The following is a 16,736-nucleotide window of genomic DNA, read 5'->3' on the forward strand; positions in this document are numbered from 1 at the left end:
GTACCTAATTTTAATATTATCAGAGTGTGTGGGCGGAGTGGGGGGCATAAAGCTTTTAGTTACAAGCTGCGGTGTGGATAACTGGAATACTTGAGCTTACTAATAGACATAATATATGAAATGATAGAATATTTCATATATATCATATCAAGTTAATTTAGGACCCCGAATTTTGTACAAATTTTGTGTAGTTGTGTTTAATTTTTAGAATTAGTGCTATCTAAACGGCAAAAAGAGAGAGAAAAAGAATTAGTTGAAGAACTTAATTGCGCCATATAAAGACGAGGCAGGCCAATAATCAAGCACACATACAACAGCACAACAGTAATCTGAGGAGGGTGTGGCCGGGTGAGTCAAGCCCATGTGACTCCCCTTACGTCATGGGAAGGGCTTTTCCGGGTGTTTAGTTGGACACTGAACTCTTGACAGACAAACAAACGTAGCTCTTCTTTTACACTTTTCACCTTATTTTTGCCGAAATGAATCGCATATTTGGCAAAGGAAAAGCTAAAGGTCCGCCACCGAACCTGACGGACTGCATCGGAAGCGTAAGTATGAGGCGGAAATAACTTTTCGGAAGGATCTTTAAACGAAGTAAACAAAGACAGTTAGCTAAGTGTTAGCCAAGTTTCTGGGGACCAAACAGGCCACGGGTTCACATATTTAATTGGAGATATAATTTTCGGAAATATACATTATTTTCTAGATTAATCGTATGTTATTTTTTTTATGTTTTTAATGTCTCGTAGACTTAAAACCTAACGCCTTGAGTTGACAGTGTCAGTTGGTAAATAAGGTTCTCAAAGAAAACAATCAGTTCTCAGTGTGGGTAATGGGTCATCATTGTGTAACGTTGGGCAGGAATTTGAGCCATTTGACTGTGATTGAGCTCAAACCATGTTGTTCTCCGAGTAAAACAAAGAGAATAAGCAGACATGAACCAGTTAAACTGGTTGTCAGACTGCAGATGAAGGACGTGTTTAACGATGATGAGTTTTAGCGCCCACCGCAGAAAAATTACCACGGCTGTGATAGAAAAATATTTTGTTTTTAATTTACTGTAGCATAAAATACATTTACAGTGTCCACCAAATGGCCTGAAATAACAGGAAAATGCTTAGTTTCTGATAAGATGAGATAAAATAGATCCCAAGGGAAATCCCTAGTGCCTTTTTAGATGCTCGGTACAATGAGAAAAAGCATTCTCACACAAAAAAAAAAATTATGATCAACTACTGAACGGCTGCTGGAAAGATAAGACACAGGTGAGAACAACAGCAAAATGTCTACAGGACAGTATAAATGTCAGTATGATTAGTAAATAGGCAGAAAGTGGTGTTTTAAATAATATTTTTAATGCTATAGGGAATTGTAGCATGTGACAATGGAGAATAAACTACAAATGATACTGTATTAATAATAATAATAATAATTGTCCCATCTGGTAAAGAGTCGATGGGTTAGGAAGTGTTGCTGTGCATGTGTATATTTTTCATGCATCACATGAGGGAGGAGTTGTACTGTCTAATAGCCACAGGTAGAAAGAACTTCCTGTAGTCCTCAGGCCTGCACCTTGTGGCAGTGAGTCATTTGACTCGTGTGCTGTGGTGACTAATCAAGAGGGTCATGCTTGGATGGATTGTCCAAGATGCTGAGGAGTTGAACCAGCCTTCTCGATCAATTTGTTCAATCTGTTGCCATCAACTGCCTTCACCCAGCTGCCCCAGCACACTGTCGCATACAAGACCACTATTGCAACCACGGAGGTATAAAACATAGGCAGCATAGTCTGTAGATGCCCTTCAACATCTGTAGGACCATTTAGTGGCCTATTCTGAACCAGGAAAAACCCTGAATTCATTACTGTGTTCTTCTTTAAAAAGAGCTCCAATAATAATATGGTCCTACTGTCAAAGATCAACTAAAATTGATGTCATGTTTCTACTTTCAGGTGGATTCTCGGGCGGAGTCCATTGATAAGAAAATCGCCAGACTAGATGCTGAACTTGTGAAGTACAAAGATCAGATGAAAAAGATGAGAGATGGGCCTTCAAAGGTGAGTCTTGTTGTCCGGTTGTACTGTAAGACAAAGAGGCTGGTGTCTCTTAAAAACTTTCAAGATCAAAATAAACCTCTCTAAAAGAATTCCTACAGTTTGTGAGGGGGTTTTCCACAAGTTTGTCCTTTTTCTCCCCCACTAGAACATGGTCAAGCAAAAGGCAATGAGAGTGCTAAAGCAGAAGAGAATGTGAGTACTTTTACTTCCTAAAGAAAGGGTAAGTTATTTAAGCTGCTGCCTTGATTGCTCTCATAACTTTATTTCTTCACGGCTCCAAGGTATGAAGGCCAGAGAGACAATCTTATGCAGCAGTCGTTCAACATGGAGCAAACAAACTACGCGATCCAAAACCTGAAAGACACTAAAACTACAGTAAGAGAACAGGAACTGGACCAGATCTTAGTTACAGAAGAAAATACTTTGTGTGCTAACATGTTTTGTTTTTTTTCTTTTAGGTTGATGCCATGAAAGTTGGCCTCAAAGACATGAAGAAGGCTTACAAGAATGTGAAGATTGATAAAATTGAGGTATGCTTTCAGGTTATTTTAACAGCAGTTAATGTAGCTACTTGGCTGTTAGTTAATAATTAACTAATTAATTATTATTATTGAAATTCAGTTACCAGTCTTAGGTGCTAACTCTTTAACCCTTGAAGGTTTGCTGATAGAACAAAACGAGTCGCTGTGCATCACAAATTAGTGAGGGTGGTCTCTGCCTGTGCAGCTACATCCAGATAAACCCAGAAACTATTGTATTGGTTGTCAAATACACATGTTAGATAAGTCCTGTAAAGGAAAGATCCTTAATGGTGATTGGCCAGCAGGGATTAATAACAGCCCAGATTAAATATGAGCAGAGTGTGCAGGTTATCAAATTACCAAAGATGCTGCTGACACAAATGTAATGCTTCAAACTTTTTTTTTTAAATATTCAGGATCTCCAAGACCAGCTGGAGGACATGATGGAGGATGCCAACGAGATCCAGGAAGCGATGAGCAGGAGCTATGGCACACCTGACATCGACGAGGACGACTTGGAAGCAGGTCAGGAAAACACAAATATGCCTGGATTTCACATATACAGCATTAAAAAAGAAAACATTACAGTGTACAAAGCTGCAGCAGTTCTGGTCAAGACTTATCTTTGCAGCATATGTGACCAGTGTGTGGATTTCATAAAAAAGGCTTCTAGTTTTTCCACTGACATCCCTGTGCACACACAGGACTTTAAGGATTCACGTGTGTAGACAGTTTAAACACAGATCTAAAGTGATAGAGCTCCTGATCTTTAAATGCTGTTCTGTCCACAGAGCTGGACGCTCTGGGAGATGAGCTGCTGATGGATGACGACAGCTCCTACCTCGATGAGGCCTCATCTGCTCCTTCCATCCCAGAGGGCCTGCCCGGCGACAAGTCAAACAGGGTACTGATCACAAGATTTTTACAGTTTCCTGTGAAATTTCTATTTAGTTTATAGCTTCTTGGTTTGTTATGCTTTCATTATTCATGGGAATTCCTTCTTTTTCTTTCAGGATGGTGTCCTGGTAGACGAGTTTGGCCTTCCTCAGATCCCAGCTTCGTAAAGGAAAATACATCATCCTAGTTTTACATGTATCATAGCCCTTTTTTTCTATTTATCCAACTGACACTCCTGGCCGAAAAAGGCAGCAATAAAAACCAAAGCATCTTGTGTCCAATGAATGGTAGAAACTGTAAGGTAAAAATCAGGCGTCTTTAATTCAAGGTTGTGCTTATGACTCTTTATAACTAAGCTTGTGATTGCTGGAATTAGGTTTCTATTATCTTTGTACAGTTTTTGCGGCACCCTGTTGCAAAAAACAAAATAAATTATATTTTTCAAACAATACTCATCCTTGTGTGATATAGAAATCATTCCATCAAGTCATTTTTTTGTACAAAAGACAGTTTATTGTCCAGTTAAATTTGTGCATGTGCAGGTGATAACTTAACACATTAACTTGGCAATTACTGTTAGCAAAAATAAATATGGAGTTTTTCCTTTTTAAAAGCCCTGAAGTTCCAACCACAGCGAAACTGTTTCTCGGTCACCAGCTGAGCCTGTAGGTGTGAGGGAAGATCTTTTGGTGTAGATACTCCACCATGCTGGTCTTGCTTTGCAGCTTTTCAAACTCAAAGTAAGGAATCTAGAAAGAAAAACACAAATTCGGCTATTTCGTTTGAATTTTAGGATTTACTGATCTACACAAATCTAAGAACTGTTGAGGATCTAACCTGAACAACTTCATATCCCAGAAGGCGCAGATGCCGCTGCTTGATGGCCTCTTTTCCAAGAAGCTGCCTCAAGTTTGACGTGAACCTCTTTTGTCCATCAATACACAGAGCGATCCTGCAACGTCACCATACAGCTCTCAAATACGAGCTTTACTTTCACTGCTTTGACATCGAAAACATGAAACTGGTTTACCTTTTGTATACGTCATCAGTTTGGCTGGCAGGCAGCACATATCCCTCTTCATCAAGTTTTATTTCAACATCTGCAACAAGAAAAGAACGAAGCCTTCAGTAGATAAGCTACAGGAAACATTTATGAAGTAAACCACTGGTGCAGACCAGCGTGTGTGCGTTACCGAGTGTGTAGCAGTATGGCGTCAGAACTTTCGATCCAAAGTATGAACGATCCCCGAGCAAATCCACCAATCCAGTTTTCACAGAGTTGTACAGATGTGGATCCACTGGTGTCTCCAGAGAGCGTCCAGACATGAGGAAAGACTTGACGCGGTATTTTGGAAGGAGTTTGGGACCCTGATTAAAGAAAAACAAAGGTTGACACAGGAAAGTGTTCATATAGCCTGCTATGACGTGTGACTTACAGATTTTCATTTATTTGAAAACAAAACACTGAGCAGTATAAATGTTATTAGTATTCACTTCTTTTTGTTTACCTTTACGTGTGTTTTCTATCCATTTGAAATGAGAAAAACACAATAAAAACACATCATCCTGTTTTTATAAAAGCTCACAGAACGTGTATACATTTGTTAGTTTGTCTTTTTGGATCTCAAAAAATGAAAACTAGATAAAAGACCGGAATTGGAGGTTGGTAAGTCAAATTTAAATAAAATACAACTGAACACTGTAGAAACAATAAAGTGACCCTAGATAAGTAAATTGATAAATAATTTGCTCCTAATGCCACATAACTAAAATGCACTGAAGCTCACACACCGATGATGAGTTAAGCATGTGGGTGTGTATTCAGGTTTTGCATTGTTCCTGTGTCATTCAGCTTTCCAAGTGTCTAACCCTCACATTGTTCTAAATACTTTACCTCATAGAAGGGACACTCCAACTTCACAGTCATGTAGAGCTGAGTCAGTTGTGCCAGAGCAGCCCGGTCAATTCCCATGCTTTGCTCTACAGGACAAAAACACACAGCAGGAAATGACGTCAGCAATATTTTGTTAAATCATGCACTCATGACACAGCATGTGTTGGCATTACGATTTACCTTGCAGCTGCTGGAGGAAGTAACTGCTGAAAACTTTGGAGACAAAATTAACAGGGAACCTCTCCACCAGGGTGCAGGCATGGAGCAGGTTGAGCAGCGTTCGAGGCTGGAAGTGTGAGAAACGCGTGTGTAGGATAGTTTCTACTTTCCCGAACACCTGGCCCGCATTGGGTGGGAGGTATCCCAGCTTCCCAAAAGCCATGATCTGCCTAGCCACCTGGCTGGTGCTGTAGTCATCTGCTCGGTACACAAAGCTCTCAGCGATGGCATCAAAGACGGGCGGGGAAAGGATGTTCCTGCGTCCAAAGAACTGCATCACTTTAGTAATTGTCTCTGGGTGGGAGGTGAAGGCCACTGTAGGAACATATTTCTCCATCGCCCCCATAAAGTAATGATCACTGTGACCAAAGTGCATTAGTGCCCCAAGTACATGGGTGAGCTCCTCATCGGTGAAGTGAGGCACATGCCGCACAGCCTGCTTACACAGATTGATCACAAGAGGCATGGCCTGCATCTGATTCAGGGTTACGAGAGCGCCGAGCACCCCGCTGACAGCAGCAGGATCCATACGGGAAGTAACAGTCACAGCGTGGCTGTGCATGGCATTCAGGAGGTCCCTGTATTTTCCATCTACACCCACACCACCTTGCAGAAGTCTATAAACAGCAACAAGGTCTGCTAGGCTCCAATTGGAAAGCTCCTGCCTCTGGATTTGCTCCATCAACTGCTCCAACATCACACTGCCTGGACCCTCTATGGCCAGCATCGCCTGCCCCAGAGTACACAGTTCCCCTATGGTCATCTCCCCCCTGTCAAGCCTTGCCTGGCTCTCAGACAAGAGCCTTACCATCAGTGTGCTCCAGGGATCCAAGTAAAGCCGTGTGCAAGCCAAGAGAGCCGAAACCAGTCCAGCATTAGTCAACCGTCCAGAGTCCTGCTCCAGCTGGAAGCACAGGGCCCTGATAGTGGCCTCCTCCAACACAGTGGGGTTGGTCAGAGCACCACCCTCCTGCTCCAAGTCGGCCACACGGTGAAGGGCTGCTGCGGCCATGGTGTCAGACATGATTTCCACTGAGCGCAGCAGTCTGAAAACCTGCCTGGAGGAGGAGCAGGTCTCTAGACGGTGCAGGAAACTTTGCTCCTCTATAGCTGTGGGTCGGTGCAGCTGGGTCAGACAAAACCGCGGGACCGAATCTCTGTGGATTCCCACTGAGCTGCTGGTGATGAATGCAGGCTCCCTGACGATGGTGGTCAGACTCCTCGTCACGCTGTCCTGTAGTAGCTTCCGGCAGCCCCATATCCTGATACACCGGCCGGCTGATGTACACAGGCAAGTTACACATAAGACCTGGCTGCTGGTACTCAGAGGCCTGACGGATCCAGCAGGATAACATCGGATCCTGAACGGAATCCTCTGAATCAGCTTCAGAGCCATGACCCTGGTCCGGGACTCACCGGTCCCAGCTGAGCTAAAACGAAATAAAAACACAAAATTATTAAGACTATTTTTAAATAAGTGAGAGAACAAAAAAAAACACCAAGAGTCAGAGACTCCTTCCAAACGTTTTCCTGTTTAAAATGAGCAGTTCATGGGTGGCTTTTTCAAAGACGCTAGACTGGTATGCAAATAATTCAAGGCAAAGATAACATCTGTTATTTTTGGCCATTGACAATATTATCCTTGCGTAAATGCCACCTTACTTACAAAATTTAAATATATATATTGATAGAAAACTAAAATGTCTCTGGTATTCACCAAAATGTTTTAAATACAGGGAAACGTCTGTCTTAGTTTCTTTTAGCGAACCAACCTTGAAGGTTGCTGTTAGCTAACGTTAGCATAGGTGCTAGCCTCATGTGTAACCTAGCAGAGCCGCACTGCTCTTTGTACTAACTTTTCATAGGGCTGACACTTCGGAAATATAAATAAAAACAAAAATGTGACGACAGTAAACTGAAAAAGTTCGTACCTGGACCTTCCAACAGCGGAAAAGGGTAAAATAACCGCTGACACCGGAGATGCTACCAAACGTGACTCCGTAAGGAGCACGAGGCGTTCAAGGCACCCTCAAAGTCTGTTCTTCTTAATTTCACACGCGTCTTGATGTTCCAAATCAAGAAGTAATTCTTAAATTAGCATATAACAAGAGAATTGCTGTAGATTAGCATAGCTCTTCACACATCTGAAATTCGTGGTGTAGAAAAAGATATACATTTCTTTCTTTTATTATTAAATTTGTATGAAACCCCTAAAGGGAGCAGACGAAAGAAGCAGTGTCTGAAATCCATACTTTCACTGTAACCTTCACTTCTCTTAGTCTCTTCGCAATAAATGTTCATTTCCGATAACTCGTTTTAATAGTTTTCTGACCTTCATAGGTTTTGTATGTCCAATAATCGAGGCATCATTGAAGGCAGCGTCATGTGGTTTGAACCTTCCACTCAGACACTAGAGGGCGACATTATCACTGCACAAGCCTATTCAAAATAACGTTTTGAGTTTGCGGCCGGTCGTCATAGCTTAACCCTCCTGTTATGTTGGTTTCCAGGAACACCAATTATGCTCCTGGGTTAATTTGACCCGGGACAAATTTACTCATCCAAAAGTGTCAGAAATACTGCCATTGATTATTTTACAATTTAGATTTTTTATTTTCGTTTTCTGTAGTGATGCAGATGACATCTCTTCTGTTCTGGGTCAATCTGACCCGCAACATAACAGGAGGGTTAAGTGGTCTTTCTGCGCCAAAAATAATTTTGTATTTTAACCTGCCATTTAAAGCATGGACTGTCATTTAAAGAGGGCGCAGCTGTAAAGTGCAGACTGATTTAGCGTCATCGCTCAAACAAGATTTTGGGAAATGAACACTGTAAATGTAGTTCTGCCAAAAACCAAAGAAAATTTAGTTCCAGGATGGATTTAAGCCCGTCCTTCTCATCTGGTAGGTTAGCATCCTTTTGTATATGTTTCATAGATAAGCATTTTTATTATACTAGATCACTCCCTAATATGAAGCAGACAGCATGCAGGTATGTACTGAGCAGTTTTCCTTTCATTTTTATAAAGGTCAGATTTTACTGTTTGCACTGGACTTTGCACAAACATCACCTAGTGCTAGCCTGCACATGCTGATTGAATTGGATCGGAGGAAGAGCAGGCTTGTAGAGACTTGACAAAAATCCCAATGGGGGGGGGGGGGGGAATCTGTTGCTTAAGAATTTTGTTTCACCCGAGGCAATAAAATAAAGACAAAATAATGCAACACTTATTTCAGTTGTCATTTATGGAAGGGAAACAGCAAAATACAACTTGATAGAGGGCTTTTATTTAAAAAGTTTATATTAGAAAATGTAAAAACTCAGCTAAACCCAATCACATGAATTGCAAAGATGCATTTCCTTAGAGCTTTCCAAGTGCTGCCACTTCACATCTTTACATGACAAAACAACACTATTCAGATTTTTCTTCTAAGATGTGTAAATTTGGCAATACTGGAAGTTCACAGCAAACCGTGTTGATAGTTATTGCTTTGGTTTGTTTAAAATAGGGTTTAAACTGGAGTTGAGACATGCAGCATGGTGATCTAGCTGACGACAGAGAGGTGGAGGGCACAGAGAGAACGCTGGTGTAGCTCCTTAATCGTCCTTATCCTTGGCTCCGTGCTTTAGGATGCGTGTGAACTCCACATAGTTGAAATTATTCTTCTTGTCAATGGGGGCCTCCCTGAAGAGCTCATCCACCTCCTCATCTGTAAACCGGTCACCCATTGTTGTGAGCAGCTCTCTGAGGTAATCTTCCTGGATGAAACCTGAAGTGGATAATGGTCAAAATCAGATAAGAAACTGCAACAGTTCCCTCTTCAAATTAAAAAAAGCAAAAACAAAAAAAACCCCATGAGACTGTGGGTCACCAACAGGAAGTTACCTGTCCCCTCCTCATCAAAGCAAGCAAATGCATTCCTGATCACATCCTCGGGGTCTGTGCCATTGAGCTTCTCTCCAAACATGGTGAGGAACATGGTGAAGTTGATGGGCCCAGGAGCTTCATTCATCATGGCCTCCAGGTAGTCCTCATTGGGATTTTTGCCTGTGTAGATAAACATATGTGATGCAAACTGAATTCAGAGGAGACTTTTCTATTTTCAAACAACTTCTTATCCTAATAGGAACAAAACTAAATTGGGCAAACATCTTACTGCCTTCAATGTTCTCTGTACCGAGAGCCCTGTGTTTATTTCTCTATAAAGCAACTTCAGCCAGCTAATCCCAGCTTCAAACCATTATTATTTTCATTGTGCTTCCTATCAAAGAAGCAGAGTGAAGCCTTTTAAGTGTAGGGTTTCTGCCGGACAAGTTATAAGACCAAGAGTAAAAGAGTAATAAGTTGTAACATTTGCCTGGGTCTTTTGCTTAGCAGTTCTAACCCTTTCACAGCTTACTGAATGTGTTAAAATAAAAAGGTATATTAAACAGCAGCTGTACTTCTCGTCCTAAAGCCAAGCTTAAAATTACCAGCTGTTTTCAGACATTAGTCTGGGTAGGCGGCTCCGTTTAGGAGCTTGAAATACATGGGTGGAAACCCTGCATAGCAGTAGCATTGGCAGGAACAGGTCACACAGCAGTTACTGCACCATTTTCTTCTAATGAACCAGTATAGATCTATGAAGAGCACCTTTTCTCTACTCATAAACCTGAAAGGCTCAAATGATAGAGGCAATCATTATTTTTATTAACAGCTAAAAGCAAATTTAAATACGTGTGCCTGTAGAACCAGTTTAAGCACAGCTAACATCAGTACACACCCAAATGAATACGAACAGAGCATGAATGGCATACATTTGACCTCCTTAAGACGTCTGAGAATTTTACTCACCCAGCGAGGCAAGCATGTCGTGGAGGTCCTCTTTGTCGACAAACCCATCTCGGTTCTGGTCGATCATGTTGAAGGCCTCCTTAAACTCCTGAATCTGGGACTGGTCAAACATGGCGAAGACATTGGAAGTGGCGCGCTGAGGGCGCTTCTTCGTGGTCTTTCCCTTAGCCCTTTTGCTAGACATTGTGAATGTTTTGTTTCTGTGGAAATTAACAGACATCAGGTTACACATCTTTTTGAATTACAGCTCCATTTGATTAACTACTGAGAAACAAACTGGAAACTGATTTAGGTTGGGTTGATTTCTACATCTGATAAGACTAAACTAAAAGACTTTTCATTTGATTGAAAAGACTTCAAGAATTCCAATCAGGATGCAATGTTATAGGGATGAATGCCAACTTATTCCCCATTTACAGGAAACAGCATCATTTGCCAAGGCACAATGTGGAAGAAAACACCACAAGACAGACAAAAGTTGGCAGCACAATTCAGCATTTAGATCAAAGTAGATGATGCCATTATTCAAAATAAGAGTTTGTCAGTCACATCCACACATGAGTAGCAGGGTAATATAATTCTCTGGCAGCGAATCCCCAGTGAGGTGTCCCTCACTGAGCTATTAATGGAAATGTTCCTCATCTTTCTAGGTTGATCAGCTCACTGCTTTCAAAGAGGGTAGGAAAACTACCGATGTGAGGACAGATGCCCTTATCAGGCAAAGTCTTGAATAAAGAGTTGAACTGTCCCCACGTTAACATCTTTATGTTGACAGACACTTTGGGTTTTGCTGCTCTGCGCTCATGGAAAATGGATTCCAACAGCTCAGGCAGCAAGTATTATCTCGCTATGCATGTGATGCCCTGTAAAAACAGTGATGTGGGCTGATATTATCTGAAACACTGACAAGTGCAACAAAAAAGGAAAGAAAATATGAGCAACGTCTTACCCTATAACTTATTAAATAAAAAAATAGAATAAAATGACAAATGTTATGCCTACTGAGAATGAATCTGAAAAGCTGACTGAAGACAGCTGGTGATTGTTGGTTAACCGTGTCGACTGACTAACAACTAAAGCTGATTTACGCATATATCATATTTACGCGTTTTTAATTAAATGTTCTCTTCTCCCCAGCGGTCATACAAATGCACAATTGACATTAATTAACTTCGAATAAGCCAAAAAAGTTAAACACGATATTTATATGATTTAAAAAGCTGACCGTACCTGCACACTCTTCTGGTTTGCGGCCTGTATTAACCAACATCATAATTTATATGAAATACCCAACAGTCACTGGCGATAACCCAATTCACAAACACATTTTCAACTCACGAAGCTAACCGCGGGATTTACTAGCTGAAAATATTTCTTTACTTGCGACCAATTTCGTAACAGAGCCATTAGCTACGCGGCTAACTGTTAGCCGTGTTTTCAAGGCTACCAACGAGTGAGCAACACATTACGTTTTCTTTTAAGATATGAAGTTTTAGCAGCGGGATTAAATCCGTGTTTTGTATATATCAGAGTGTGTTTAATGCAACTAAATAGCTCTTTAAAATAAGATATAAACACAGACTTACCTGACAACTTCCAGAAAACCGTCAGCTAGCCCTGTGCCGTTCTTTTTCTCAACCACCGCCCTTCACTTCCTCATAATATTGCTGGGTTCCGTACAGAACACCAGACCAAACCAATGAAGAACTATGGGGGTGCCGGTCAAGAATGAAGCCATTATTTCTCATTTGGAATTAATTGCATGTTTCAGTCTAATTGTAATTCTTAAATAACTTGTCTAAAACTCCGTTTGAAAACATATCTAAATAATTCTAGCATTATTAGCAATAAAATACAAAATAATTTTTAACACTTCCCTCTTTGGAGTAATTGTAACTTCCACTCTCTGCCTGCATTGACTTTCAAGGATATGTCCTTTTAAGGAAATAGCGACATACATCCTCCCTGCGATGAGCAATTAAGGAAAGGTGTGTAGTTTCAATGATCCCCGTGGGAGGATGGAATTTTTTAAATTCCATATTTTATTTATTCTAACGTTTCTCTTATTTTCTAAACTATTCAACACATAAATTTATCTTTAATGTATTTTTTAAACACGTTTCTAACAGCTGATTTCATTCATTCCTTTAATGGAAAAACAGAAATTTAGTCATATTTGGGTCATATTTGGGTCATCCTCATAACTAAACTACGTTGACACTGATCATTTGTTATTTATGATTCTCCTTTGTTGCATTATCATTGGGCTTTTAATGTTGTTTACGTGTTATTTATTGTTGAAGAATATGTTATGATGTCTTCCTGGGAACGTCCTCGTTGAAGATTTGAATAGGTAAATCGAACAGGAAAAGATAATGAAATATTGAAGGAAGTCAAATACTAAACCATAACAAAATGAAGAAATGTTGACATAGAGGATAATTATAGTCCGACCTGTCCGACGATGGGTCAGACAACAGTTGGTACCACAGTCATTGCTGTAAACAGAGGATTACTGCTGCAGGGCTTCAAAAGCAACACGTGGAACTATTGACTCACAGTTAAAACAGGCCACGTCTGCCTTTGTTGTCCACCTGTCATATCACTTTCAGAGTTAGGGAAACAGCTTCACACTGGAAAAAGTTTTACTCGCAGCAAAGCCAGAGGAAGAAGCCTAGTTTAAAGCTTCAAACATACAAAGAGGTGAAGCATATGGTTGTGTGCTGCCTCATGAACGCATTGCCCAGGCATGCCCGAAAAGGGGAATGTGGCTCATTGAGTGGGTCCGGTTACAGAAGATAAGTAACAGTAAAATCATTTTTTTCGTTGTATGCCACACTTAATTTGTGATTTTAGTAGTTAAACTATTTTTGTTTACAAAATAATTATCTAAAAAAAAAAGCTACAACAAATTTAAACTGTGCATGGTTCACTTACCTTTAGCACTGCACTTTCAAAGCTGATAACAAAATGAGTGTCATGACTCATGAATATTTATATATTTTACAATAACCAGACTTTTACAATTATACATATAGATACCAAACTGTTAGTTTCTACTCCTCCTCTGTGTTTAGGAGAGACACAACCGAGCCACTCAAAATGAAAAGAGAAAATTAATGTTGGAAAATATTTTACGATTGTATTTTAAGTTTTGCATTTATTTATTTATTTTTACTTAGAATTGCAGTACTGCATTCACCCACTAGAGGCTGCTACTTACATATGAAACTTCTCATGCATATTTAAACACTTCTTGAGATATTTACTTACCTTTCTTAGAGTGTCACTTCGTGTGAACTGAATATGTTCATATCTCCGAACTTTATATAGCTTCAAAGCATTGATGCAGCACAAACACAGAAGATAAAAATAGCCTCAACAGATCCCCTGATATCCATACAGTGGGAATTTCCTGGACAGCTAAACTCAGTTCATTGCTGTGAACTGTCTTTCTGTTCAAATCTTAGTGAGTCAGAGTAATATTGTGGTTAAGCAAATCATTTCTGTTTTTGAAGTGGGAACCCCACACAACACTAGAAAAACCTCTCAGTATAATGTACCATTACACCAGAGCTAACCATAACCTCAAAACTGTAACCTTGAGTTGAATACACCTACACCTTTGTGGTCATTCAAACGTGTCAATAATACAAGACTTCACAGGCTTTATATTTACCAGTTTTGTGCTTTACTTACAGTCATAATAACTAAGTGCAAACTGTTTCAATAAGGTGATAAAATCAACTGTATTCTGTAAAACATATTTATGTAGACTATGATACTCTTCATATACCATGGGGACTTCACTGTGCCAATACAAACTTTAAACTTTCAAACAAGCTAGTATTTTGAGGAAGAGTTTATCAGCTGTGGGTGGCAGCTGTTTGGTGAATGGGGCTTATTTTCAGGGCTATTTAGATGTTTTTGGTAGGAGATACTGAGCAGCTACATGCTGTTCTTTGATGCTCAGTCATACGCACTAATTATGCAGTTTACTGTAGCTTGTGGTGTAACACAGCGGCTTTAAAATGTAGCATTGGTGAGTATGGAGGGGATGATGAAGGTCTGTGTGTAGAATATAATGTAAAAGGATAATTAGAAAAAAAAATACTATAACAGTTCTGTGCAAGCCAGATGAATCCAACAATGGAGGGATTTTCATACTGTTTGAATACTTAAGAAAATATGAATATGAACTATGAATTTATATGTGGCATGGTGGAGCAGCGGCTAGCACTGTGTTAGCTCCTAGCAAGGAGGTTCTGGGTATGGATCTGCTGCCATGGTCGGGTCTTTAAATGCTGGTTTTGCACATTTTCCTCTTCAGGTACTCACACTTCTTCCAACTGTACAAAGACATGTATGTTGAGTTTACGGGAGCTTCTAAATTGACTGCAGGTGTGAATGGTTGTATCATCAGCTCAGTTAGACCTGTGTTGAACATTGGCCCAGAAAACTGTGTCTGTGCACACAGTAGATCGTGCCATCCTAAAATGCAGAATCAAACTTTATCGTGCAAAGAAGCCAAATTATGTGAAAGTTTTAAACAGTTCTGTGCTGAGACACATCAAAATTTGAGTTCTTTTTTGAAAAACATAGACATCACATCATCTAGACTAAAAAGGAGAGAAACCATCTAACTTGTTATTAGCACTCAGTTCATTAAAATGAAAAAAGAAATGTAATTTTCTTTGTCTTGTTGAGAGGTTTTCTATTGAAACTGAGGCCTCGATACAAAGTAAACAAGACAAGTTTGACTGAAAAGAGAAAATCTGCAGATTCCCTAAACAGCACACACTTATGAAATACACACTTGTACACACAAGTTATAATAAACTGATTAAGACTAGGCAAACTGAAACAATATGTTAATTAGTTTGAACTTTGTCCCTATTGCCAGTCTTGGCACCCGGGGGTCAGTCCGCCAGGGCCTCCGGAGTTTGGATGGAGTTTGAACTTTGATTTAATGCATAATGAAAAGTTGTGTTTGATTTGATTTGGAGCTGGATGTTCACACGTGAAACCAGTCGCAGACAAACTTGCTGTTTATCTGATGATTTCTGCAACTCCCTTGTTTTTCAGTTAATGCAACCAGTTCAAATCTATCACCTTGGAGGCTTGTTTAGTGGGTAAGCTATTTTCATTAGACAGAATGAAGTACTGTGACCCTGCTTAATGTCTTGTACTAGCTCCCTCAGTGTACAGAGGTGGGCTTATCTCTTTTAATGGGCTCACACTTCATGTTGCTGCCATAATGTTTAAGGTATGCTGTCATGCTGATTGCTGACCGTATTATGTTGAACACTGATGAGTGAGAGCCAAAAAGGAAAGAATGGTCAGAACAAAAGCCCCTGAAGTGCCCACTGACATGATATTTTTGCCATGGAAATTGTCAGATGTTTGACCTGAAGTCAAATTCCAGAACAAAGTCCAAACACAGATAGAGCTCAAATTATCTCCACCAGGCAAATGACGTAAAGCTCACTATATTTGCATGTAAATAGAAACATGTTAGTTTATGTTTATGTGCTCTATTAGCCACTGGATTCTGAGTTTTATTTATTTGACCTTCTTAGTAGCTGTTTATGAGTAGAGTGACCAAGAGGAGACACTCATGCACTTCTCCAAATGACAGTGACACTGAAAGAGAGAGTGACAAAGAGACATTAACTGGCATTTGTTGTATGCAATGAGCATAACAATAGCATTGCTAAAGTTAGCAACGGTCACAGCTGAGACCGCTACAGTCAAAAGCCAAGATAAAAAGCTGCTGGAGGCTAACCAGCAATGCCACACTTTGGGCTTTGAGCCATCACAGTCTTAACAGACTTAAAACAAAATTAGAAGATATCAGACACTGACTAAAGAATACTGAAAAACCTTGGGAACCTCTGGGGAAGCTTGGCCTCGAGGAAAAGCTGGTTGATGAGGTGCTTTGGTGGTGTGGCACAATTTCAATTAAAAAAAAAGTGGTAGTAAATATTTAAAAATGACAAATATAAATAAGCAGCATTCATAAATACAAAACATGTAAAAAAATTAATATTATATAGATTTAATGCAACACTAAAAGTGATATTAACAATTTAACCTTGACATTAATTGGCAATTTAAACTTCAAACACTAGCCTTGTATTTACCTGCATATCAAGCCCACTGGCAGAGACCTGCACCCATAAGTGTTTTGCACTATGGGAGTTGACTTGCCCCCCAGCTCTGCTCCTAGCTATATTTATCTCCACTCTCACCATAAAAGGCTGTGACTGCTGCTTGGACTCTGACTAAGGCCAATATTATTTTTGTTGTGTAGAC

The 16,736-nt window shown here is 40.0% G+C and overlaps 3 protein-coding genes across 4 annotated transcripts; 1 reads left to right on the forward strand and 2 right to left on the reverse strand.

Annotated features, from left to right (window-relative positions):
• The first annotated feature begins 366 nt into the window (after nt 1-366).
• chmp5b (charged multivesicular body protein 5b) lies at nt 367-3,925 on the forward strand. Its single transcript, XM_082546242.1, has 8 exons — nt 367-548; nt 1,952-2,056; nt 2,202-2,248; nt 2,338-2,431; nt 2,515-2,586; nt 2,994-3,102; nt 3,369-3,481; nt 3,591-3,925. The coding sequence occupies exons 1-8, from the start codon at nt 480-482 to the stop codon at nt 3,639-3,641; spliced, it is 660 nt and encodes a 219-aa protein (XP_082402368.1). The 5' UTR covers nt 367-479; the 3' UTR covers nt 3,642-3,925.
• Nucleotides 3,926-3,964: 39 nt separating this feature from the next.
• On the reverse strand, nt 3,965-7,732 carry fastkd3 (FAST kinase domains 3). Of its 2 annotated transcripts, none has more exons than XM_082546241.1 (7): nt 7,519-7,732; nt 5,549-7,012; nt 5,369-5,454; nt 4,668-4,842; nt 4,505-4,574; nt 4,312-4,426; nt 3,965-4,223 (listed from the first exon to the last, which is right to left on the reverse strand). In XM_082546241.1, the coding sequence occupies exons 2-7, from the start codon at nt 6,981-6,983 to the stop codon at nt 4,125-4,127; spliced, it is 1,980 nt and encodes a 659-aa protein (XP_082402367.1). In that variant the 5' UTR covers nt 6,984-7,012; nt 7,519-7,732; the 3' UTR covers nt 3,965-4,124. The 2 variants fall into 2 exon arrangements, with proteins under 2 accessions (XP_082402367.1, XP_082402366.1); XM_082546240.1 differs by having other exon boundaries at nt 5,549-7,017; nt 7,519-7,731.
• A 1,082-nt stretch (nt 7,733-8,814) lies between these two features.
• Nucleotides 8,815-12,108, reverse strand: myl12.1 (myosin, light chain 12-1). The gene is made up of 4 exons (XM_082546243.1): nt 12,008-12,108; nt 10,422-10,621; nt 9,474-9,635; nt 8,815-9,357 (listed from the first exon to the last, which is right to left on the reverse strand). Exons 2-4 carry the CDS (start codon nt 10,603-10,605, stop codon nt 9,185-9,187), a joined length of 519 nt encoding a protein of 172 aa, XP_082402369.1. The 5' UTR covers nt 10,606-10,621; nt 12,008-12,108; the 3' UTR covers nt 8,815-9,184.
• Nucleotides 12,109-16,736: the final 4,628 nt, after the last annotated feature.

The sequence above is a fragment of the Aulonocara stuartgranti genome (genome assembly GCF_965226115.1).
Source record: "Aulonocara stuartgranti genome assembly, chromosome: 9".
NCBI lineage: Eukaryota > Metazoa > Chordata > Actinopteri > Cichliformes > Cichlidae > Aulonocara > Aulonocara stuartgranti.